Raw genomic sequence first — 25,062 nt, 5'->3', positions numbered from 1 at the left:
GCTCAGCTGAAATCATACAAATGGGATACAACTGTCTAACATTAAAAAGTAATTCTCTTTCAATTGCAAAACATGCATAAAATAAATCCTTGTCCCCATCACAATCTCTCAACACTTATCTAGAAAAGGAGGGTGGTGGTCATAAAATGACAGGGAAGAATGACACTTACCACACAGACCTTTATTTTTCCCTTCTTTATTTTGTTTTTAAGTCAAAGAAGAAACAGCACACCTAGAGTCTAAACAAGCTAACGGTAGACTATAGTGTTTAAGTTGGGATCTTTATAAGTAAATTATTTTTCTTCCTTTGCTTAATGTATTGGCAAAGGGAGGAGAGACAGCACGGTACCATAGTAGGGCATAATCTGACTTTGTGTGCAGAACTGATGGGGCAAGTCATGTGAGTCTCTAAATGAGCTTCTCACCGGCTCTACACTTGAGCAATTCCAAAGAGGTTAGGGCCGCGTTGATTAAAACATGTGTAAGAACAAATTAATATTTGAAGAGGTACCAGCTGTAGATTTCTGCTTATCTTCCATTTCTAAAAGGTAAAGATTAAAAATAACATTAAAGCAATATTCCAATATTTTTGAATAAAATAAATATTAGCTTTCCCAGAGATTGCACAGCATTAATTTCTAAAGGGCACAGTGTTCTATTTATGCTTGATGTGCTCCTTTCTCATGCACGAATAAACAAATTAACTAGCTAAGAAAGGCATATTCAACACTAAACAAAATTTAAATGGTAAAGGATTGTCTATGCTCTTATCCAAATATATTATTATACTATCTAGCAATAAAGTGTCTGTAATGAAGGTAAAAATACAGAATCCACACAAACCTGACATCTGTCCTACAGGATGTTAAATTGATCAGTCAGCAGACATTTACTGAACTCCCCAATGAATGTCCTCGTTTGGTCTGTCCATCACCCATTTCCCATGGAAATTAGTATTCTTTGCTCACTATCCATAATGTTGATTTTCGTTGGCTGGATTTCATCAAGTTGCCCACTGCGTGATTTAAGTTTTTGTACTTCAAATCTCTGATTTTCATTCTCCATGCACAAAATAGGCAGTCAGAACTCTTAGCCAACTTAGTATACATGTCTTGAGCACGAATACTGGAAATAATGGCAACTTCAAAAGCTTGCCATTTACATTCTTTATAAACAACTTCTGAAGTCAACATAGCTATTAGTAAGAGAATCCAAAACAGAGTCACACAACTAGTAGTTTAATTGGTCAACAATGCTACTTTTATCATGAGCCCACTGGGCTGTCATCATCACAAGCCCCAGTGAGAGATTTCATTACTGTTTTGTTCACTCTTCCACAAAAGAACTGAGGGCCCATTTAAACGTTCAAATACCTAAGCACATTTATTAATCCATCCTTGAGAGAGTAAGAGCCTTTCAGCTTTGGTGGCAAATCGGTGGGGAGTCCAAGTCATACATCATATCACCTTCACATCCACCTCCAACCGTGACTATGAAGTGCTCAGAGGATACAGGGCACTATTCTAATGATAAAATATTTTGGATGAAGGTAGAAAATGGTATAGAATCTCTACAAATCTGACTCTATTCCTAGAAGGAGGTTTAGTTGATCAATCAGCCAACATTTACTGAAATCTCCAATAAGCATCTTGTTTTTGTCTGGCCAGCATCTATTCCCCATTCTGCTGTCACAAAAGCCCATCTTTTCCTTTTGGGAACCACCTTTTCACTGATTTCAGTGCGTATGTTATGAAACAGAGAAGACAACTGATCCCACTCCTTGGCTGAAGACTTAGCCACATAATTCAAGCTGGACACATAACCCAGGACAGTCCAATGAAGCCAATGAACATCGGCCCCAGGGCTTTGCTGGATCTACTGAGGGAAGCTCTCCCTCTACTGCCAGAAGGCATAGTTTAGCTTACAATAAGTGCAAAATGGAGACCAAGGAAAGCAGACACAATACACATAGAAGGAGAGATTCCTCATGATAACTTTGGGTTACCTGATCCAGCATGACTAAATATTCAGCCAGACCCATTCCTAAGCCTTCTTTATCACTTGCTATTAGTAAGTTGGGTTTCACTAGTTTGCAACCAAGAGTTCTGAAAAATTATAAGCAACCTAAAACTTGAACCACATTAAGCAACATGCCAAGGATACAGAGATAGAACAAATAATCTCTGCCTCAAAGAATCTTTTCAGCATCTAGTTGGAAAGCTAAGACATAAACACACAAAAAACCTAGAAACAAAAGACTCGATACTATGATAGGTTCTAGGATATTTCCAAGAAGGGAGACACCACCATAGGCTGCACATTAAGCAAGATTTCACAGTATAAGAAAATAGTGAGCTGAGTTTTAAAGGATGACTAGGATGTGACTGCCTAGAAAGGACATGAAGGACATTCAGAAAGAGTGAGCTGTGGGAGCAAAACTTCAGGAATGTGCATATTGTATTGGGGAAACAACACAGTATAAACAATAAATAGACCATAAAATGTTGAATCATGGGATATCAACAATGTGACTACATTAGTCTAGGGGAAGAAGAATTCATAATCAGTTTTCTAATGATACACACATTATGTACAGTATTTTAAATAGACAAGAGATCCTACTGGTCGATTAGATTATAATGACAAAGTGCTGAAACTGCACTCAAAAGCTAAATGTGTTTTTTCCCTTTGCATATGGTAGACAAGCCTCTCATGCCACCAGCAACCTTGGCTTACTACTGAAGTACCTATCATCTAGAACTAAGGGCTATCAAAATAAGCCATGCTAACACACTTCACTTAGCTGCTGTTTAAGAAGTTAGAACAAAGAGTAGAGCCATGAGCCAAGAGGAGGTTATAGAAAGTCAAACATCTACCAAGGAAACAAATGGAGCCATACAGTTAATCTGATTTGCTTTGTCCAGTTTCTCCATGAGATACAAAGTTTACAACAGAAACGATGGATGGTATTTTCTATTTCCACTGTGGTTTTAGCCATTTCCCTTGTGCCAATACGAAGTGTCTGTATCCCTCTTTCCCCTACTTGGGGGTATTACTGTTTAGTTAGAATAAAATGTTTTATTTAACTTTTTAGAAGTTTATTTTACCAAGGGCCATTATCAGTTTTGTACTGAATGTGAAACTTTGTAATTATTCTGTAACTTAATTATTACTATTTCTGATAAAATATTTCTCAGGGCTATAAACTGTTTCCTGGAAATTTTACTGAGAAAAATGAACTCAACATAATTCCTTGGCCATATACTTTTCCACCTAGAGTCACTGGACTCAGTAATGTTTTCATAAAAAAAGAAAGTCTCGAATACCTAGCCTGTTGATAACCATTTAAATTTTTATGTCCACTTGTGGGATCATGATAGTGCTTTCTGCCAGTATGACACCTGTCCATTTGACATGAGCATGTCACGAAGGAATAATCACACACCCTCTTACAGAGGACCTCTCTTCACAAACATCAATTAACATAACTTCAGGACTCTGTAAGATAACTACTGCTTTGGTCGCTGTTTACAGATAGAAATTGAAACACTTGAAAGCCCCTTTATGTCAAGTTGAGGTTAGGAAAGGAAAAGGAATTGGTCTATGATTAGACATACTTTTATTCTGAAATATCTTTGTAGCAAAAGCTTTAAAATGTAAAAAAGCTATACTACAGGCTAATTTTTCACTCTTTATAGTGAAATGCATTCTTTCATAAAGCAAATGAATATATGATTACATCTTCTCCCTATTTTAGGAAAAAGTAGCTCTGTACTTTAAATTTAAAAACATATATTCACTAAGTTTTATATTTATTGAATGGTGGAATTGAGATTTTTTTTAAAAAATCATTCAACACATGCCTTATCGGTGATAGTCACTGTCATCTTTTAAACTGAGAAATAAAAAATTATCACAAAATATATATGTATAGCACACAGTATAAACTAAAGCTTTGAATAAGGTTTCAGTATTACATGAAGCATACAGAATACGAAAAAAGAGTAAGATGGTTTCCTGTTTCTTGGGAAAAGTATCATAGAAGGCAGAATAATATCCCCCCAACACTTCACAAAGATGTTCATGTCTTAATCCCTGGAAGCTGTGAATATGTATGTTACCTTACATAGCAGAAGGGACCTTACAGGTGTTGTTAAGATAAGGACCTTGAGAGACCCATAATTATTCTGTATTATCTGAGTGGACCCAATTTCATCAAAAGGATTGTTTTGTTTTGCTTTGTTTTCATCACTAGGATTGTTAAAAATGGAAGAAGGAGGCAGAAGAGAAGATCCAAGTGATGTGACATGAGAAGGACCAGATCCGCTAATGTTGCTGTGAGGACGGAGGAAGGAGCCATGAGCCAACGAACGTCAGTGGCCTCAAAAAGCTGGAAAGAACCAGAAAATGGATCCTCCCCTAGAGCCTCCGGAAAGGAATGTAGCCCTGCTGACACCTTGATTTTAGCTCAGCGAGACTCATGTTGGACTTCTGACCTACTTAAACTGCAAGATAATGAATTTTTTTAAGACACCAAGTTTATGGCAATTTGTTACAGAAACAATAGGAAACTAATACTGGTATCATGTTCCAAATTAGCAGGACCACTCTGACCCTCCCCCATTCATGCTCTGTCTCTCTCTGTCTCAAAAATAAATAAACGTTAAAAAAAAAATTAAGAAAAAAAAAAAAGGGGGCGACTGGGTGGCTCAGTCGGTTGAGCGCCGACTTCGGCTCAGGTCACGATCTCGCGGTCCGTGAGTTCGAGCCCCGCATCGGGCCCCTGTGCTGACAGCTCAGAGCCCAGAGCCTGTTTCAGATTCTGTGTCTCCCTCTCTCTGACCCTCCCCCATTCATGCTCTGTCTCTCTCTGTCTCAAAAATAAATAAACGTTAAAAAAAAAAAATTAAAAAAAAAAAAAACAAATTAGCAGGACCATGAAAAGCATGACTGTGACAGCCCCTCGGTCACTCTGGAGGTAGAAGAGACTTTGGTCCCATCTCTTCGTGGTCCAGATAAGGAAATTAGTCCAGATATAGTGAGAAGGAATGTGGTTTACCTTAAGCCTCAGAGTTCAAGCTAGAGACCAGACTAGAATCTAAGTTCACCGAACTCTCGATCCGCGTTAAGTCATAGCGTGCCTCCCAGCTTCTTTTACCAAAGGAGGGCTCTGATTATGGTTTAATAACAATGTGCAGAACTCTCTGAAAGAATGAACAGTTGTTGAAAAGCGCACACATTTTCAGATAATGCGCAGAAGTGCGCTGCTTCGCTGTTCTAACCTGTCTCCACCTGGCTAAACATATTCACTTGAATTATCACACATCACTTGTAACAGTATATCGGAGATAAAAACTGGGGTCTTGCTCTCACAGAAAGCTTCCTCTGGAGTTTTCTGGTTTTCTCTTTTACACCCTTCTGTGGCTTCCCTTATCCAACCACTCAAGTCCTGTCATGCTTCCTTCCCCACGGAGGTTCCTTTCCTTGCATTTCTACTACTACGTCTTACACCCACGCTAGACAACCACTAATAGATCTCTTTTCTTCAGCTTCCCTCCTCTTCAACTTCCAATTAATCCTGTACAATACTGCCAAATGATTCCTTCTAAAATACATCTTTCTTTATATCCTTGGTTTGTCCCCACATATTCAGTAGGACTCCATTTCCCAAATGGGATCAAATTCAAACTCCTTATTCTATCCTTTGACAGCTTCATAGAATTTGACCTCATTTTTAAAATAATGTCTCCTCTTCCCATTTCCATCTATGAACCAATTTAAGTGATTCACTGCCCTATGAACAAGATTCATTCTCCTCCATGTCATTCTCTTCTCCTAAAATATCCCCTGTGCTTCCTTCTCCATGTATCTGAATTCCACCTGTATCAAGGTCTTGTGAAGTCCCAGAATCTTTCTGGCATTTCCCAGGCCAGACAACCTACAATTATCTCACCTTCCACTTTGAAGCACTAAATCTCTTACCACTCATTTTAGTTTTTATTGCCAGTGTCTTCTGCATCTCTAGAGTTTAAACTCTTAGATTTTAAGCCATTTGGGACCAACCAGCCCCCCCCCCCCACCTATTGGCACTGTACTTAGCACCCAGAGTTTCCCTTTTAAAGCAGGACCTCAAATATGTACGGAGCCACCAAAAACAATTTGAAAATTTAAGATGAACATTCAGAATGACAACTCCTCCACATCAACAGTGATAAAAGCCAGCAATGAGCACTACTCTAAAGTTAATGGCACCATTTAAAAAGTATAGCCATACATTTGAATTTGTCCAGGACAGTCCCGATTTCCTGCTGGTTTTCCAGTTCATGGATAATGTTCACTTCTACTCTCAAAAGCATCTTGGCTTAATTAATAGATTATATGGCTGTTCCACCCACAGGGCACTTTGAACTACAGTAAGGCAGAAACCAGAAAGAAAATCCTGCTCATGTTGCAGCCACCCATCCAGCTAAGCAGCATTCTCTCCTCTCCAGAGCGACCCCGCTCTCAAGCACCACCTCTGCGTAACCAATGTCCTTTGAATTTCACGTGGGAGGTTCAAACATTTTGGTGACACATAGCTTCAGAAAAATGTACTGAAGTTGAATGCAATTTGAGATTCTTTAGAAGAAAAAAATAATCACAGAGATTGAAGACAACTGTAACTCTACCCAGCAGTTTAAGAACAAAAGGGAGGTCAGGATTCAATCTCAGGATTCAAGCCCCACTTCTCCAAGCTGGGTGTGGAGCCTGCTTAAAGATTCTCTCTCCCTCTCCCTGCCCCCCACCCTCTCTCAGAAGAAAGAGAAGGAGAAGGAGAAGGAGGAGGAGGAGGAGGAGGAGGAGGAGGAGGAGGAGGAGGAGGAGGAGAAGGAGAAGGAGAACAACAACAATGAGAGTTTTCTAAAGAAAAAGAGAATTCAATGAGTTCCCCTAGAAGTAATCAAGATACAGTGTGTGAGTTAATTTATACTATAATTGTTTTGTTATTTTCTGAATAAAATAATAAGGATCATTCACACCACTTCAATTTTTCTGAACAATAAATACATATTACTTTCACGACTGTTTAGAATTAGAAATGTGATGCCTTCTGATCCTCTTAGTGCCTAATGTACATTAAATTGACTAACCACTGCATAAATGTTTTAAAACCTACATTCATTTTCACAGTTGGCTGGTTGAAATGATCAGTTTCATAAATGAATGTCAGTGGTATCTAAACAGTAATAACTTTTTACTGCAAAGTAAGATTTTTCTCTATAAGTAATGAATAAAATTATTAAATGTAATCTTATATTATGTTTCATTACTGGCAGCTTGTCATAAAAAAGGAATTAAGGTTGCAAATTTTCATTTATTTTCATAAAGTAGATCAGCATTTTCATTCATTTGTAGTGAAACTTACTCAATCTAATCTCTTTTGAGGGTAGTTTTAATTACATTACATCATTCTACACAGGGTTGAGAGTTCATGTTCCAAACTGTTCCCTCCCTAAACTCTTCAACTTTAAAGGTATCTGGGGAAATGTTAAGTTCAACTAATGTAACTATACAAAATGAAAACTATCAAATGCATATCTTGGGCTCAGGATCACTCTCAAGTGTTTGGAATGGATTTTATAACACCATTTAGGTTACTTCTAAGTCACTATGGCCCAAGTTGGCAGTAACTAAAAAGGATTAATTTCAAAGATTTATATCATTAGCAGTTAATACTTAAATATCAATTACACTGAAATTATTGATAATTCTATCACTACTAAGGACTCACTGAACTCAGATGGCAACAGCTATAACATTTGAAAAAAGACAAAAGCATCTGGATGAATTATGGTAAAGGTTAATAATATTCGATATCGAGCAAACTCTTCAACTATTTTCCTCACCTCACTACTTCATAAGGTAAGTACCACATCATTTCACATTCACCTAAATAAAAGCAATTACAATTTGATATTTGGTTGTTTCTAGTTGTTTTATGTCAAGAATAAAGACCCATTTGTCATCACGTGTCACCCTCCTTCAACTGTGCCTTCAGATGGCAAATTCCATCAGAGACAGAACATTCTGTAAGGCACAATAGAGCGACCAGACGTTGGCATTATCAAATGGGCTCTCCCGTCATGATGAAGTATTTACTCTAAAGGTCAGCATTCTCTAAGTTTAGCTCCTTAAAAGATAATTAAGATATTAAAATTTTTTAATACAAAAGGAGGCTTCTAGGCAAACTAGTTTTTGTATAATCTCTTTCTGCTTAACTGGGAAAAGCAGCACAAAATCCTAAAAATATATGAAAGCAACTGTTTGCCAACATGGTTAATCTGATTATCATCCCCATGTATTTTGTGCACGTTTTCACTCCAGAAACAGGGAACTAAACAAACCCATGAAAATACCATGTTTCAGTTGCTAAGTACCTGGTAATGTATATTCCAATCTAAATTTTATTTTTTTGTTTTTTGTTTTTGGTTTTGTTTTTGTTTTTGAGAGCGAGAGAGAATATGAGAGAGGGGCAGAGACAGAGGGGGACAGAGGATCTAAAGCAGGCTCCTTGCTGACAGCAGAGATCCCAATGAGGGGCTTGAACTCACAAACCATGAGATCATGACCTAAGCCAAAGCCAGATGCTTAACCAACTAAGCCACCCAGCACCCCTCCCCAATCTAAATTTTCTGTATCCAATTTTTAAATATCTTTAATATTTTGGCATAATTTATACATTCCTACTATACACTTATTCTAATTCCATGCCACATACTTTTTCACTATCACATACTTACTAAATGTTACTTTTTTAATTTTTTCAATTATTTTAATAAAGTCAGGATCAGTGGTTGTTTCAATGCAAAGCAATTTTCCTTTTCAATTTCTTTCTTCTCACAAGTTTCTGACACTCCCAGGTTTTTTTTTTTCTCCTTCCAAGATTTTATTTAAATTCAAGTTAGTTGACATATAGTATAGTATTGGTTTCAGGAGAAGAATTTAGTGATTGATCACTTACATATAACACCCGGTGTGCTTATCACAACAGTTGCCCTCCTTAACGCCCATCACCCATCTAGTCCATCCTCCCACCCACCACCCCTCCAGCAACCTTCAGTTTGTTCTCTATAGTCTCTTATGGTTTGCCTCCCTCTCTGTTTTTATCTTATTTTTCACTTCCTTCCTCTATGTTCATCTGTTTTGTTTCTTAAATTCCACATAAGAGTGAAATCATATGGTGTATCTTTCTCTGACTTATTTTGCTTAGCATAACCATTGCAAATGGTTCAAGATTTCATTCTTTTTGATGGCTGAGTAATATTCCATCATGTATATATACCACACCTTCTTTATCCATTCATCAGTCAATGGGGATTTGGGCTCTTTCCAAACAATTGGCTATTGTTGATAGTGCTGCTATAAACATTGGGGTACATGTGTCCTTCAACTCAGTATTCTTGTATCCTCTGGATAAATACCTAGCAGTGTAATTGCTGGGATATAGGGTAGTTCTATTTTTAACTTTTTTAAGGAATCTCCATACTGTTTTCCAGAGTGGCTGCACCAGTTTGCATTCCCACCAATGGTGTTAAGAGGGATCCCCTTTACTCTGCATCCTTGCCAACATCTGTTGTTGCCTGAGTTGTTACTTTTAGCCATTCTGACAGGTGTGAGATGGTATCTCATTGTGGTTTTATTTACATGTCCCTGATGATGACTGATGTTGAGCATCTTTTCATGTATCTGTTAGCCATTTTTATGTCTTCTTTGAAGAAATGTCTGTTCATGTCTTCTGCCCATTTCTTAACTGGATTATATAGTTTTTTTGGGTATTGAGTTTGGTAAGTTCTTTATAGATTTTGGATACTAGCCCTTTATCTGATAGGTCATTTGCAAATATCTTCTCCCATTCCAAAGGTTGCCTTTAGTTCTGCTGATTGTTTCCTTCACAGAAGCTTTTTATCTTGATGAAGTCCCAATAGTTTATTTTTGCTTTTGTTTCCCTTGCCTCAGGGAGATGTGCCTAGTAAGAAACTGCTATGGCCAAGATCAAAGAGGGTGCTGCCTATGTTCTCCTCCAGGATTTTGATGATTTCCTATCTCACATGTAGGTCCTTCATCCATTTTGAACTCATTGTTGTGTATGCTGTAAGAAAGTGGTCCAGTTTCTTTCTTCTATATGTCGCTGTCCAGTTTTCCCCACCATCTGTTGTTTCCCAACACCACTTTGCAATTTATAAATGTAGCAAATCCACATGCTTTATGCCTTAAACTTACATAATGTTATGTGTCAATCATATCTCAACAAAGCTCAATAAAAACCATTATACTATCATACAAGTCAATTCTTAGATAAAAATCTAGTTAGTATTGGCTCACTTAGAGAAGGACAAAGAAAAAGAGGAGATATTATGCTCCACTCACACAAAAAGCACTATTTACCTTTGATGGAGGAACAAATTCAACACATTCCAGCCATATTGTTAAAAAGTACTTTCCACATATTGCACATTTTCTTCTCTGAGACATTATGTTCTTGACCAGTGGGTGCCATGTTATAGCTTGCATTACAAAAGGATTCTTTTCTGAGAGCTCATTCATTATAAATCTTGATGTTATTTCCTAGATTAAAAAAAAATTATATTAATTATATTAATTTATATTTTTGGCTTATTCTTCACAATTTCTGTTAAATTAGTTTTCCATAATCTATATAATGAATTTTATTGCCAATGATGGGCATTATAAATTAGTTTTCAATAATATAAGAAAAGAGGGGTGCCTAGGTGGCTCAGTCGGTTAAACGTCCGACTTTGGCTCAGGTCATGATCTCACGGCTTGTGGGTTCAAGCCCTGCATCAGGCTCTGGGCTGACAGCTCAGAGCCTGGAGCCTGCTTCAGATTCTGTGTCTCTCTTTCACTCTGCCCCTCCCTCACTCATGCCCTGTCTCTCTCTCTCTCTCTGTCTCTGTCTCTCTCTCTCAGGAATAAAAATAAATAAATAAATAAATAAATAAATAAATAAATAAGAAAAGGAAGTTACTTCCATCTTAATATTTCTATGTCTCTTACATAGAGGAATCCAAATTATTAAAAATTTACATAATTGGGGTACCTGTGGCTCAGTCAGTTAAGCATCCAACTCTTGGTTTTGGTTCAGGTCATGATCTTACAGTTCGTAAGACAGAGCCCTGTGTCAGGCTATGCACTGACAGCATGGAGCCTGCTTGGAATTCTCTCTCCCTCTCTCTCTGCTCCTCCCCAACTCACACCTGCTCTCTTTCTCTCTCTCAAAATAAAAACAATAATTTTTTTAAAGATAAATCCAAGATTAAAAAAAATTACATTATTAAAGTTTAGGTTCAAATTTTATACCTCTCATTACAAGCAGCAAGGACTGTGCAAATATTCATACTGGACTCAATAACTGAGTCTGTCATATTTACTAATGTCTAAATCCTTAGAACTTAAACTGTGACTCAAGGACCAGAATCTGCATCATCTGGAAACCTATTAGAAATTCAGACTTCCAGCTACATTCCAGACCTACTGGATCAGAATCTGCAATTTAACAAGTTTCTCCAGGTAATCAGTATGCCTGTTCAACTTTAAGACGCACTGGTCTAAGTTACCTACTTCAGTGAGTACCTGAATAGTCATATTAGCAAAGAGCACTGATTTCTATTACTCAAATGTCTGAATTCAATCTGTATTAAACCTATCCACACAGCCATGTCCAGAAACTTAACTTTTGGTAGTAATTATAATATTAAATAACAAAAGGGTGGCTAGAAAATATAAGCTGGCTTTTGCCATGCCCATCAACAACGTCGTCATTTTACAGTAAAATACTATATAATACATAAAATCAAATCTTCACTGAGCAAGCAAATAAAACAAATATTTGATTTACTCTGCTAACTGAGCCTCTTGTGCTGGTAGCATGGAAGCCTTGTATAAATGTTCCACAAACATTGCATGAATTTTAATAATTTATGGAACTGTTTTTTTCTGGCCAAAGTGAAAGATTTCCCACTGGTGTTAAAATGGTCCACAACAGGCTCTAACAGGAATCTTTGGAAATACATACATACATATGTACATACATAATCTTCACTCATGTGCCCAATTAAAATCTTAAAAAATAACAACAAAATCCTATAAGTTGCTGTCTCCCTGTTCCTTATTACTCTGTCCATTCCACCTAACAAGCATCTGAGAAACTGAGAAAGCTGCCTTTATGCACAGTCTCCCTAACTTCAGCAGAATAACCTCCTACTCATTTTAGCTCTTTTTCCTGAATGGTGACATAAAAAGATTATCCTTTCTGAAAGAATTACTCTTTCACACTAATATTACCAGGACTTCTAAATTAGATGTCTATTATCACCTTTTCTTTAACTACTTACACACAGCATAGTGTGTGATTCAGAGTGAAATAATGATTTTAGAGGTTAAGTTTTTAGCTACCAGAACTCAAAGGCTAGGTCTCACTATAAAGCAGAAAACTAATAAATGAGGATTCACTCCCCAAAACAGCAGATGGTAGAAAAATTTGTTGGAATACATGGGACCTATAAAAAGGTCACAATTCATATAGTTCACTTTTTCCATTTATGATTTCTGGAACCAAACATGTTTGTTGCACTTGATATGTCTCTTGATAACTCTTATATTACCCATTAATTATATTATTCTCCTACTTGCTGCCAATACGTTACTTTGGAAGAATAACATATACCACTGAAATATAAAGTTATTACTTGGAACTGCTAGTATATATAAAGTAAAATACTATCGGCATGACCAACAGTATTTTTTAGGACATCTCTTAAAAATGAAGGTCTCTCTATTAAAAATAAATAAATAAATAAATAAATAAATAAATAAATAAATAAATAAATAAATAAAAATAAAGGTCTCTCTCCAACTTGTGCACTCTCTGTCTCTAAAAATTAAAAAAAAAAAAAATAGAGGTGCCTGGGTAGCTCAATTAGTTGGGTCTCCGACTCTTGATTTCGGCTCAGGTCATGATCTCACAGGTCGTGAGATTGAGCCCGGCATTGGGCTCTGCACTGACAGCACGGAACCTGCTTGGGACTCTCTCTCCTCTCCCTCTATCTCTCTCTCTCTCTCTCAAAATAAATAAATAAGCTTAAAAATAAAATCCTAACCAAGGCATAGCCTAAATCAAAGCACTACAATTCTTTGACAGATAAAGTACTTAAATCAGGGCACCTCAGGGGCACCTAGGTGGCTCAGTTTGGTTAAGCATCTGACTCGATTTCGTCTCAGGTCATGATCTCATGATTTGTGGAGACAGTGCCAAGTCTACTTGGGATTCCCTCTCCCTTCTGCTCTGTCCCTCCCCCACTCCCCAAAATAAATAAATTAATTAATTTTAAAAAATACAAACTGAATGGCTCAGTTGGTGGAGCATGTGACTCTTGATCTCAGGGGTTATGAGTTCAAGCCCCACACTTGTTGTAGAGGTTACTAAAAAAATTAAAACTCTTAAAAAATATTTTTTAAAGTAGTTTAAATCAGTAACGTTACCCAAATATCCAGTAAAAAGGAATAAGTACAAATATGAAATGTATAATAAATTTGGCACATTTCTAAGAAAAAAATCTTAGAGATACTTTTAAAAATACCCAAATCATTAATATATTATAAGTAAAAATCATTTTTTCTACTAAGTACAATTGACCCTTTTAATTTTTTTTTAACGTTTATTTATTTTTGAGACAGAGAGAGACAGAGCATGAATTGGGGAGGGGCAGAGAGAGAGGGAGACACAGAATCGGAAGCAGGCTCCAGGCTCTGAGCCATCAGCCCAGAGCCCGACGCGGGGCTCGAACTCAGGGACCACGAGATTGTGACCTGAGCTGAAGTCCAACGCTCAACCGACTGAGCCACCCAGGCGCCCCCAACTGACCCTTTTAAACAACACGGGTTTGAATTGTGTGGATCTAGTCATATGTTGATTCCTTTCCTCTCCTCTCCGCTCCTCCCTTCTCCTCTCCCTCTCCTTCCTTCCTTCCTTCCTATTTATTTTAAATTCCAGTATAACATACAGTGTTATATTACTTTCAGGTGTACAATATAGTAATTCAACAATTCTATCCATAACTCAGAGCTCACCACAATAAATGTACTCTTAATCTTCTTCCCGTATTTCACCCATCTCCACCTACCGCCCCTCTGGCAACCACCAGATTGTTCTCTATATTTACGAGTTTGGGTTTTTTTGTCTCATTTTTCTTTGTTAATTTTTTTAATTAAATTCCACATGAGTGAAATCATGCAGTATTTCTCTGACTGACCTACTTCACTTAGCATTATGCCCTCTAGATCCATCCATGTTGTTGCAAATGACAAGATTTCATTCCTTTTTAAGGCTGAATAATATTCGACTGTGTGTGTAGATACGTGTGTGTGTGTGTGTGTGTGTGTGTGTGTGTGTGTATTTCACATCTTTTTATCATCTATCAATGGATCCATAATTTGGCTATTGTAAATAATACTGCAATAAATGTAGGGTGCATATATCTTTTTGTTTTAGTGTTTTTGTATTCTTTGGGTAAATATCCACTAGTAGAATTACTGGATCATAGGGTAATTCTATTTTTAATTTTTTGAGGAACCTCCATACTGTTTTCCAGAGTGGCTGCACCAGTTTGCATTCCCACCAACAGTGCACAGTTTTCCTTTTTCTCCACTTCCTCACCAACAGATGTTGCTTCAGGTGTTTTTGATTTTAGACATTCTGACAGGTGTGAGGTGGTATCTCATTGTGGTTATGATTTGCATTTCCCTGATGATGAGTGATGTCGAGCACATCATTTCATGTGTCTCTTGGCCTTCTGTGTATCTTCTTTGGGAAAATGTTTATTCATGTCTTCTGCCCATTTTTAATTGGATTATTTGTTGTTTCAGTGTTGTTATAGAAGTTCTTTACAGTTTTTGGATATTAACCCCTTATCAGATATATTGTCTGCATGTATCTCCTCTCATTCAGTACATTGTCTTTTCGTTTTGTTGACTGATTCCTTTGCTGTGCAGAAGCTTTGGATTTTGATGTAGTCCCAAGAGTTTATTTTTGCTTTTGTTTCCTTTGCCTTAGGAGAAATATCAAGAAAAATGCTGCTACAGCCAATGTCAGAGAAATTACTGCCTGTGCTCTCTTCTAGATTTTTATGGTTTCAGGTCTCACATTTAAGTCTTTAATCCATTTTCAGTTTATTTTTGTAAATGGTATAAGAATGTGACTCAGTTGCAATCTTTTGCATGTAACTATCCACTTTTCCCAATACCATTTGTCTTTTTCTCATGGCATATTCTTGCCTCTTTTGTTGTAGATTAGTTGACCATATAATTATGAGTTTATTACTGGACTCTGGGTTCTGTTCAATTGATCTATGTGTCTATTTTTGTGCCAGTACCATACTTTTTGATTACTATAGCTTTGTAGTGTATCTTGAGATCTGGGATTGAGATTCCTCCAGTTTTTTCTCCTTTTTTAAGATTGCTTTGGCTATTTGTGGTCTTTTATGGTTCCATACGAATTTTAAGATGTTCTAGTTCTGTGAAAAATGCTGTTGGTATTTCTATAGGGATTACATTTAATCTTTAGATTGCTTTGGGTAGTATGGCTATTTTAACAAGATTTATTCTCCCAGTCCATGACCATGGACTATCTTCCCATTTGTTTATGTCATCTTCAATTTTTTTCATTAATGTGCTATAGTTTTCAGAGTATAGGTCTTCACTTCTTTGGTTAAGTTTGCCCTACGTATTTTATTATTTTTGGTGCAATTATAAATAAAAGTGTTTATTTAATGAATTTCTATTTCTGCTGCTTTGTTATTAGTGTATAGAAATGCAACAGATTTCTGTATATTGATTTTGTATCCTGAGAATTTACTAAATTCATTTATCATTTATAGCAGCTTACTGGTGGTCTTTAGGGTTTTCTATATACAGTATCATGTCATCTGCAAATAGTGAAACTTTTACTTCTTCATTACCAATTCAGATGTCTTTTACTTCTTTTCTTGTCTGCTGGCTGCAGCTAGGACTTCTAGTACCACGTTGAATAAAAGAGGTGAGAGAGGACATCCTTGTCTTGTTTCTGATCTTAGGGGGAAAGCTGTCAGTTTTTTCCCATTGAGTATGGTGTCTGTTATGAATTTTTCATATATGGCCTTTATTATGTTGAGGGATGTTCCCTCTAAACCTACTTTGTTGAGAGTTTTTTATCATGGATGGATATTGTACTTTGTCAAATGCTTTTTCTGCATCCATTGAAATAACTATATGGTTTTTATTCCTTATCTTGCTGACGTAATGTATCCTATTAATTGGTTTGCAAATATTGCACCACTCTTGCATTCTAGAACTAAATCCCACTTGATTGTGGTGAATGAATTTTCTAATGTATTTTTGGATTGTTTGCTAATATTTTGTTGAAGATTTTTGCATCTATGTTCATCAGAGATATTGCCCTGTAGCTCTCTTTTTTTTTGTAGTTTCTTAATTTGGCTTTGGTATCAATGTAATGCTGGCCTTATAGAATGAATTTGGAAGCCTTCCTTCCTCTTCTATTTTTTTGTAATTGTTTGAGGAGACTAGGTACTCTTCTTTAAATGCTTGGTAGAATTCACCTGTGAAGCCATTTGAACTTTTGTTTGTTGAGAGTTTTTTTGGTTTTTGTTTGTTTGTTTTTTGATTACTGATTCAATTGCATCACTGGTAATCAGTCTGTTCCAATTTTTTATTTCTTCCTGATTCAGCTTTAGGAGGTATGTTTCTAGGAATTTATTCATCTCCTTTGGGCTAATTTGTTGGCTATAATCTTTCACACTCTTCTAATACTTTGTATTTTTGTGCTGTTTGTTATTTCTTCTCTTTCATTTCTGATTTTGAGTTGTATCTCTCTGTCTCCCTCTCTCTCTCTCTCTCTCTCTCTCTCTCTCTCATCATGAATCTGGCTAAAGGTTTATCAATGTTGATCTTTTCAAAGAACTAGTTCTTGGTTTCATTGATCTGTTCTATGGGTATTTTTATTGTCATTTGTTTGTTTATTTGGTTTTGGTTTTCTTAGTTTCTATTCCATTGTTTCTACTCTAATCTGTATTATTTCCTTCCTTCTACTGCTTGGGGCTTTGTTCTTTCTTTTCTTTTTTGTTTTGTTTTGTTTTTGTTTGTTCTTCTTTTTCTTCTTTAGGTTAGTTTGAGATTTGTCTTGCTTCTTCATATAGGCCTGTATTGCCATAAATTTTCCTCTTAGAACAGCTTTTTCTGCATCCCCCAAATTTTGGACCATTGTGTTTTCATTTTCATTTGTCTCCATGTATTTTTTTTATTTCCTCTGTGATTTCTTGGTTGATCCACTCATTGTTTAGTAGCACATTAACATCCATGCATTTGTGTTCTTTCTAGATTTTTTATTGTAGTTGATTTCTAGTTCCATAGCATTATGGTTGGAAAAGATGCATTATATGACTTCAATTTTTTTTTTTTAATTTTTTAAGACTTCTTTTATGGCCTCATGTGATCTATTCTGGAGAATGTTCTATGTGCACCTGAAAGGAAAGTGTATTCTGCTGTTTAGGATGGGATGTTCTGAATATTTCTATTAGATCCATCTGGGCCAATGTATCATTCAAAGCCTCTCTTTCCTTATTGATTTTCTGTTTGGATGATCTGTCCATTGATAAAAGTGGGATGTTAAATTACCCCCCTATTATCGTATTACTACTGATTACTTCATGTTTGTTAATAGCTGCCTTATATATTTGGGCGCTCTTATATTGGGTGCATAAATATTTACAATTGTTATATCTTCTTTTTGCATTGCCCCTTTTATTATTATTATATAGTGTCCTTCTTTGTCACTTGTTACAACTTTTGTGTTAAAGTCTATATTGTTTGATATAAATATTGCTACCCTGGCTTTATTTTCGATTAGCATGATAAGTGTTCTTCCACACCTTCACTTTCAATCTGCATGTATCTTTAGGTCTAAAATGAGTCCCTGGTAGGCAGCATATAGAAAGGTCTTGCTTTCTAATCCATTCTGACACACTATGTCTTTTGATCAGAGTGTTTAGTCCATTTACATTCGAATTAATTGCTGGTAGGTATGTATTTATTGACATTTTGTTACTTGTTTTATGGTTGTTTGTGTAGTTCTTCTCTGTTCCTTTCTTCTCTTCCTCTATTGTCTCATGGTTTGCTGGCTTTCTTTAGTGATATATTTGAATTCCTTTACAGGGGCAACTGGATGGTTTAATCGATTAAGTGTCAAACTCTTGGTTTTGACTCAGGTCATGATCTCATGGTTCATGAATTTGAGCCCCACAGCCGGCTCTGTGATGATGGTGTGGAGCCTGCTTGGGATTCTCTCTCTCCCTGTCTCTCTCTCTCTCTCTGCCCCTCCCCCACTTGTGTGCACACACACACTCTCTCTCTCTCTCAAAATAAATAAATAAACATGAAAAAAATTAATTATTGGTAGGTATGTATTTATTGACATTTTGTTACTTGATTTATAGCTGTTTTTGTAGTTGTTCCCTGTCCCTTTCTTCTCTTGCTCTCTTCTCTCATGGTTTGCAGGCTTTCTTTAGTGTTAGATTCCTTTGTCTTTTAAATTTTTTGTGCATCTATTACTGGTTTTTTGTTTTGTCATTACCATTAGGTTTATATATAACATGTTGTGCATATAACAGTCTATATTAGGTTGATGGTCACTTAAGTTTGAACCCATTCTAAAAGCACTAAATATTAACTTCTCTCCCCTCCATGTCTTTTGTATATAGTGTCATACTTCACATTCTTTGATTTTATGAATCCTTTGATTTTTATAGATATATTTAATTTTGCTTTTATCCATCCTACCTTTCTTACTCTTGCTTATATTATAGTGTTTTCTTTCCACTCAAAATTCCTCTTTAACATTTCTTACAAGACTGGTTTAGTGGTGATGAATTCCTTTAACCTTTGTTTGCCTGGGAAACTCTTTAACTCTCCTATAGAGTATTCCTGATGGAAGGTTTGTTGTTGTTGTTTTCCCTTTCAGCACCTTGAATATAACATGCCACTCCCTTCCAGCCTACAAAGTTTCTGCTGAAAAATCAGCTCGTAGATTTATGGTGTTTCCCTTCTATGTAACTGATTTCTCTTCTCTTGCTGCTTTTAAAATTTTCTCTTTATCACTACTTTTTGTCATTTTAATTACAATGCTCTCGGTGTGGACTTCCTGGGGCTGATTTTGTTGGGGGCTTTCTGTGCTGCCTAGATTCGTGTCTCGTTTCCTTCCCCAGATTTGGGAAGTTTTCCGCTATTATTTCTGCAAATATATTTTCTGCCTCCTTTTCTCTCTCTTCTCTGGTATCCTTATAATGTGAATGTTATTATGCTTGGTGGTGTTGCTGAGTCCCCTTAATGTATTCTCAATTTTTACTAATCTTTTTTTCTTTCTCCTGTTCAGCATGTTTACCTTCTATTACTCTGTCCTCCAGGTCAACTGATCCATGCTTCTGCTTCCTGTAATCTATTCTCTATTTCCTCTAGTGTATTTTTAATTTCATCTTTTGAATTCATCTCTAGTGGTTTTCATTTTCTTTGTCTTTGTTGAGGTTCTCACAGAGATCTTCCATTCTTTTCTCAGGCCCAGTGAGTATCTTTGTGACCATTAATTTAAATTATCTACCAGGCATATTACTCATCTCCATTTTGTTTAGCTCTCTTATGATTTGTCCTGGTCTTTCATTTTGGACAGATTTCTCTGTCTTTTCATTTTGTCTCTTTGTATCTATGTGTTAGAAAGATCAACTATGTCTCCTGCTTTTGCAGGTAATGGCCTTATGAAGGAAATGTCCTGTGATGCCCTGTAGTGCAATGTCTCGTGTTCATCAGAATCTGGAGCTTCAAGGGTGTCTCCTATATATATTTTGTGCACCCTACTCTTGGGGCTGAGCTGCATTTGTCTTCAGTGGAATTGCCAACAATGGCTCACTTTCCCTGTTGTTGGCAAGGTTTGGTCCCTGTTGTTAATGGACCAATCTGGGGCTGCCTTGGGCAGAGATGCAGTTGCACCAAACTGCAGGATACTCTCCCTGTGTTGTCCCCCAGGAGGCTTTTGCTGCTGGAGCTGTAGTTCAACTGGTATGTGTGGTTATCTTCCAAACTTCCTGGGACAGAAGTCACTTTGGAGTGGTGCTGGCCCCTACTGGGGCTGCTTGCACATTGCCACACTTGTGGCACACCTCTGGACTCCTGTGGAGGACAGGTTGGTGGGGGTGGGTCAATAGGAGAATGCGAGGGTGGGGTGCACAGTGTTAGCAAGTTTTGTGTAGGTCCACTGTGTCAGGGGACCTGTAGTCACTTTGGAAAACTCCCGGGGAGACTGGGGCAAGACGGGTGAGTCTGCAGAACTGCATGGGTATGGGGTACACTGTTAGCAAGCCAGGTAGTGTTCACACTGTACTGGTTCCTGCAGGTCTCCATGTATCTAGGCTAGGGGGTGGGGGAGGGAAATAGAGCTTGTCAGCTCTTTTGTTCTTAGAAAAGTCTCCTAAAGATCCCTGCCCCTGCTGCAGAGGCTCTGAGATAAGTAAACAAATAGCTTTCCCATACCCCTGGTGTTTTTCAAACCGCAGCTTCTATGCCATATCATTGGGGCTGTTTGTTATACTGCAGTCTCTTTAAGGGCAAGGAACCAGTTTTCTACCACCCTTTGGTTCCCCCAGACCCAAGCTGCTGATTTTTAAAGTTCTAGGAGTTAAGCCCCACTGATTATAAAAACTCACAATGTTAAGTCCCTCTGCTTTTCAAAACCAATGATTTTTTTTCAATAAATACAACATAGTAGTATAAATGTATTTTCTCTTCTTTATGATTTTCTTAACCTTCACTTTTCTCTAGCTTACTTTATTGTAAGAATACAGTACATAATACATATATACATTAACTCCTATTTGTTATGTGTTAATATGTAAATCAACTCTTTATGTTACTGGTAAGACTTCCATCAACAGTAGACTATTAGTAGTTAAGTTTTGCAGGAATCAAAATTTATGCATGGATTTTTGACTCCCTGGGGATTTGTGCTCCTAACCGCCATGTTGTTGAAGGGTCAACTGTGCGTGTGTGTGTGTGTGTGTGTGTGTGTGTGTGTGTGTGCATATGCACGCACATGCCTGCATAAAATTCTTGTGCTCCTGGGCCCTTATAGTTTTAGAAAAGGGGGAAGAAATACTGCTCTCTCACTCTGCATCTTCATGCTGGACACACAGCAACATTCTTGCCCTCAAGGGATCCCAGTGAGACTACTGCCACATTGGGTTGACTGCTCATTCTGTCCCGTCCACAAACCAGACCCTCCTCCAGAAAGGGACTAGCCCTGTTTCCCTTTCCCTCACCTTCCAGCAGACTCTTTCTAAGACAATGGAGCTTTCCAAGCATGGAGTCTGAAGCCCAGCTTTTAGGTTGGCATCATCATACTAACACATACTAGCTCTGTGAACATGGACAAGTTATTTAACTTACACTGATCTCAGTTTATCAGTAAAAGGGGGGCAATAATGGCACTACTTTTTAAGGTTATTGGAGGACTAAATCATAAATTAGTTCATTCCTGTTAAATACTTAGAATCTGAGAAGTCCAAATTCATGATGGAGACTCATACTCAACTGTGGGAAGATCTGCAATCTTAATTCATCTGTCACTAAAAAACACACAAAGAGAGTCCTCTAATATGCTTTTCTATTCCATATTTTAATATCATCAATTTGTCTGATTAAAGTGAACATGATTTCTGGGTCAGATTCATTTATCCACTAGAAACAGGGACAAGTGAAAATGGGAAGGAAGAAGCAAAAACTTATGGTAAAAACAAATCAAATACACCCTTTAAATAATACTAAAAAAATACTTGGAAGGTTAAAGTGAAAACAACTTCCTCTCTTTTCTTTTCATCCAATAAAATGTTTCCATTTCTCCAAATTTGGTCACTCTAGATATCAGTATTACATTGGATTCTATAAGCCAGTCAAAGAGATTATGTCTAGGATCCACATTGCCAATGGACTAGGGTTGCTGTAATCATTTACCAGTTGGCAAGAATGCTTTAAAAGAAAACTCTTTAAAACTTAAATCATAGCTTTAGTTTCAAGAGCTGTGTGAATGGTATAAGGCTTCACCTGTAGACTCCAGACATCATCCTGTTGTACAGCGGTAACTGGCTCCTTCAGGAACAGAGGGTTTCCTTCACAGTAGAATTCCCTCAGCTTCAGGTTCTGAAACTTTCAAAACAAAATAAAAACTTCATTTCATCATAAAATAACAAACTTCACTTTTGAGGCTCATCTTACTTTATTTAGAACTTATATTCCATGTTAATATTTTCACATGGACATACTCTATTGTTAAAAGCATAAAGGTCTTCATGCTGGAATGAATGGCATTGACCTTAGAGGTCCCTGGTGGCATCCCCAATACTAGACAGCAGAGAAAACTTGTTGAGGATAACAGAACTGATTAGTAATAGAACAGGGGTTAGTTAAATAATCAAATGCTGGGAATATTTTGCAAATAATATATTTGTTAGAAAACCAAGTATGATGAAAAATAACGTTCTAATTTACACCAAAATGCAGGTCTGAAAGACTGTGAACCATGACCCATTTATGTTCAGTAAGAAAGGTAAGAGAAACAAAGGAAAATCAAAATGCCCTATGAATAAAACCTAACTTCAACTGGACTCTACCATTTGAGTAGAAAAATAAGGGATTCTCTCATACTAATACTGTGCCTTGCCTCCCAGAAACTCATGCAGTTTTCAAAGTTAAACTCACTTTAGGGAATTACTTTCCTGAACTTCAGTTTCAGCTTTGAAATGGAAAAAAAAAGAAGACCCATCTTTGGTGGTGTGCTGGTAAAACAGTTCTCTGGAAAGAATATAATTTTTTTAAAGCCCTGATTTGTGGCATATTTTGGTTCCTTATTCCTTAGTATAACTACTTCTACCATGGCGATTACAGTCACAAAACACAGAGCTGGGGAGAAATATGGAAAATTGGTTCTTATGAGCCAGGATGCGCTGACATCATCACACCGCTGTGTCTCACACTTACAGGAAAGTTACAGATAGTTCCCTGAATTCTGCCTAGGGTTTGAAACATAGCAAGCATTCAATAAACTAAAATAATTGATTTAAAACATCTTTCCAGGGTGTCATGTCACTAGGTCTCAAAAGTCTCCAGAAATCTCTACAACACAGACAAGATTTTGAAATAAAACACAGAGCTCAAGGCCATGTTGGAATCACCTTGTCTCCTGGTCCCACCACAGACATTCTGCCTTTCCTAACACAGCTTCCTATGTTGCCCACCATGAGGGAGCAACCTAGACAGTTGAATCCAATGGTAGCCCCCAGTCAGTGCTGAGTGTGTTGAAATGAAGAAAGCACTCCCTGTGCTTAACGGAACCATCATAGTTTCCTTTCTGTCCTAAAGAACAACAGTCCATAATTTATATCAAAACTCATAGCCCCTTTTTTCAAAACAGATACAAACTTGAATATCTTGGTATATGTAAACATCATTAACATCATTTCAAGTTGAACTGTGCTTCAAAGAGCATACATTTCTCTATATGGAATCATGCTTTTCTTCCTTCAAATCCTGTCACTACACTTCCATCATACATGGTAATGAGTTATTCAGTTTGCTAACTTACCACACATATTTCAAAAGGAGGTGATCCTAATGAAATTAATTACTGAAATTCATTAGTATGTGTTTTGCAAAGTGACAAAATCTCTCAATGTCCACTCTGAATATTCCCCAGAATATTCAGAAAAAAACATTTTTTGTACCCTCTCTCTGTTCACTACTGGATTTCCTGTCAGCCTAGTAACTTAATAGAACAATATTTTTGTCCAGTAGCAAAATCAGTTACATTATCTTCTATTAGTAAAATGTTGTTACAGCTTGTCAGAGTCTCTTTGCACGCGCTTACTCAAACATTAAGAGCTATCAGTTTTGGGGCACCTGGGTGGCTCAGTCAGTTGGGCAGCCGACTTCAGCTCAGGTCATGATCTCGTGGTTTCTGAGTTTGAGCCCCAGCTGGGCTCTGTCCTGACAGCTCAGAGCCTGGAGCCTGCTTTGGATCCTGTGTCTTCCTTTCTCTCTCTGTGCCCTTCCCCCACTCATGTTCTGTCTCTCTCTGCCTCTCACAAATGAATAAACGTTAAAAAAAATTTTTTTTAAGGGGCGCCTGGTTGGCTCAGTCAATTAAGCATCCAACTTCAGCTCAGGTCATGATCTCACGGTTCGTGGGTTCCAACCCCGCGTTGGGCTCTGTGCTGACAGCTCAGAGCCAGGAGCCTGCTCCGGATTCTGTGTCTCCCTCTCTCTCTGCTCCTCCCCCACTCATGCTCTGTCTGTCTCTGTCTCTCAAAAATAAATAGACACTAAAAAAAGTATTTTTTAAAGAGTTATGAGTTTTATCCCAACTGGAACAATTTTGCCCCTCCCCCACAACAGAGATTTACAGACATTTTTGGTTGTCATAACTGGGTAAGGGGAAGTATTGCTGGCATCTAATTAGCAAAGGCCAGGGGTGCTGCTAGGCATCCTACAATGCATAGGACAGCCCCAACAACAAAGAATTACCAGGTCCAAAGCAGTGTTGAAGTTGGAACATCATAAGCATTCACTGACCTGTCATATCTGGAGAAGGGACTGGCAGCTACAGAGGAATAAAGGTTAAAATGAGGGTTTTTTTTTTTTTTTACTTTTCTAAGATAAGGGTCACTTGAGCATGTAGAAGGTAAATGCCAACATAGATTAATGTAAAGGAGAAAAAAAGGATAATTGAAATAATAACGATCAGGTGAACACAGAATGACCTTTGAATACTAACATCTTTGCATTATTTCCTCCTCTGTGGCCACAGGAAAGGAGGTATAAATGCAGGCATGGATAAGTTTGAAGGTGCAGGTTTGGATCACTGAAGGAATCAGACATGATGCCTTCAATTTTGTCTTAAAAATAAAGAGGAAGACCATC

The 25,062-nt window shown here is 37.3% G+C and overlaps 1 protein-coding gene across 3 annotated transcripts in view; it reads right to left on the bottom strand.

The window, feature by feature from the left end:
• Window positions 1-265: 265 nt before the first annotated feature.
• Window positions 266-25,062, bottom strand: part of LRRC69 (leucine rich repeat containing 69) — a 78,699-nt gene continuing 53,902 nt past the window's right edge. For all 3 annotated transcript variants that reach the window (XM_007084345.2, XM_042972868.1, XM_042972869.1), the window contains 3 exons: window positions 22,192-22,293; window positions 10,426-10,605; window positions 266-541 (listed from right to left, as the gene is read on the bottom strand). In XM_007084345.2, coding sequence (XP_007084407.2) covers window positions 431-541; window positions 10,426-10,605; window positions 22,192-22,293 — 393 coding nt within the window. In that variant the 3' untranslated portion in view covers window positions 266-430. The remainder of the gene's footprint in view (window positions 542-10,425; window positions 10,606-22,191; window positions 22,294-25,062) is intronic.

The sequence above is a fragment of the Panthera tigris genome, chromosome F2 (genome assembly GCF_018350195.1).
Source record: "Panthera tigris isolate Pti1 chromosome F2, P.tigris_Pti1_mat1.1, whole genome shotgun sequence".
Taxonomy (NCBI): Eukaryota; Metazoa; Chordata; class Mammalia; order Carnivora; family Felidae; genus Panthera; species Panthera tigris.
The sequence above is the reverse complement of the archived record's forward strand: the minus strand, read 5'-3'. Positions and strand labels throughout refer to the sequence as shown.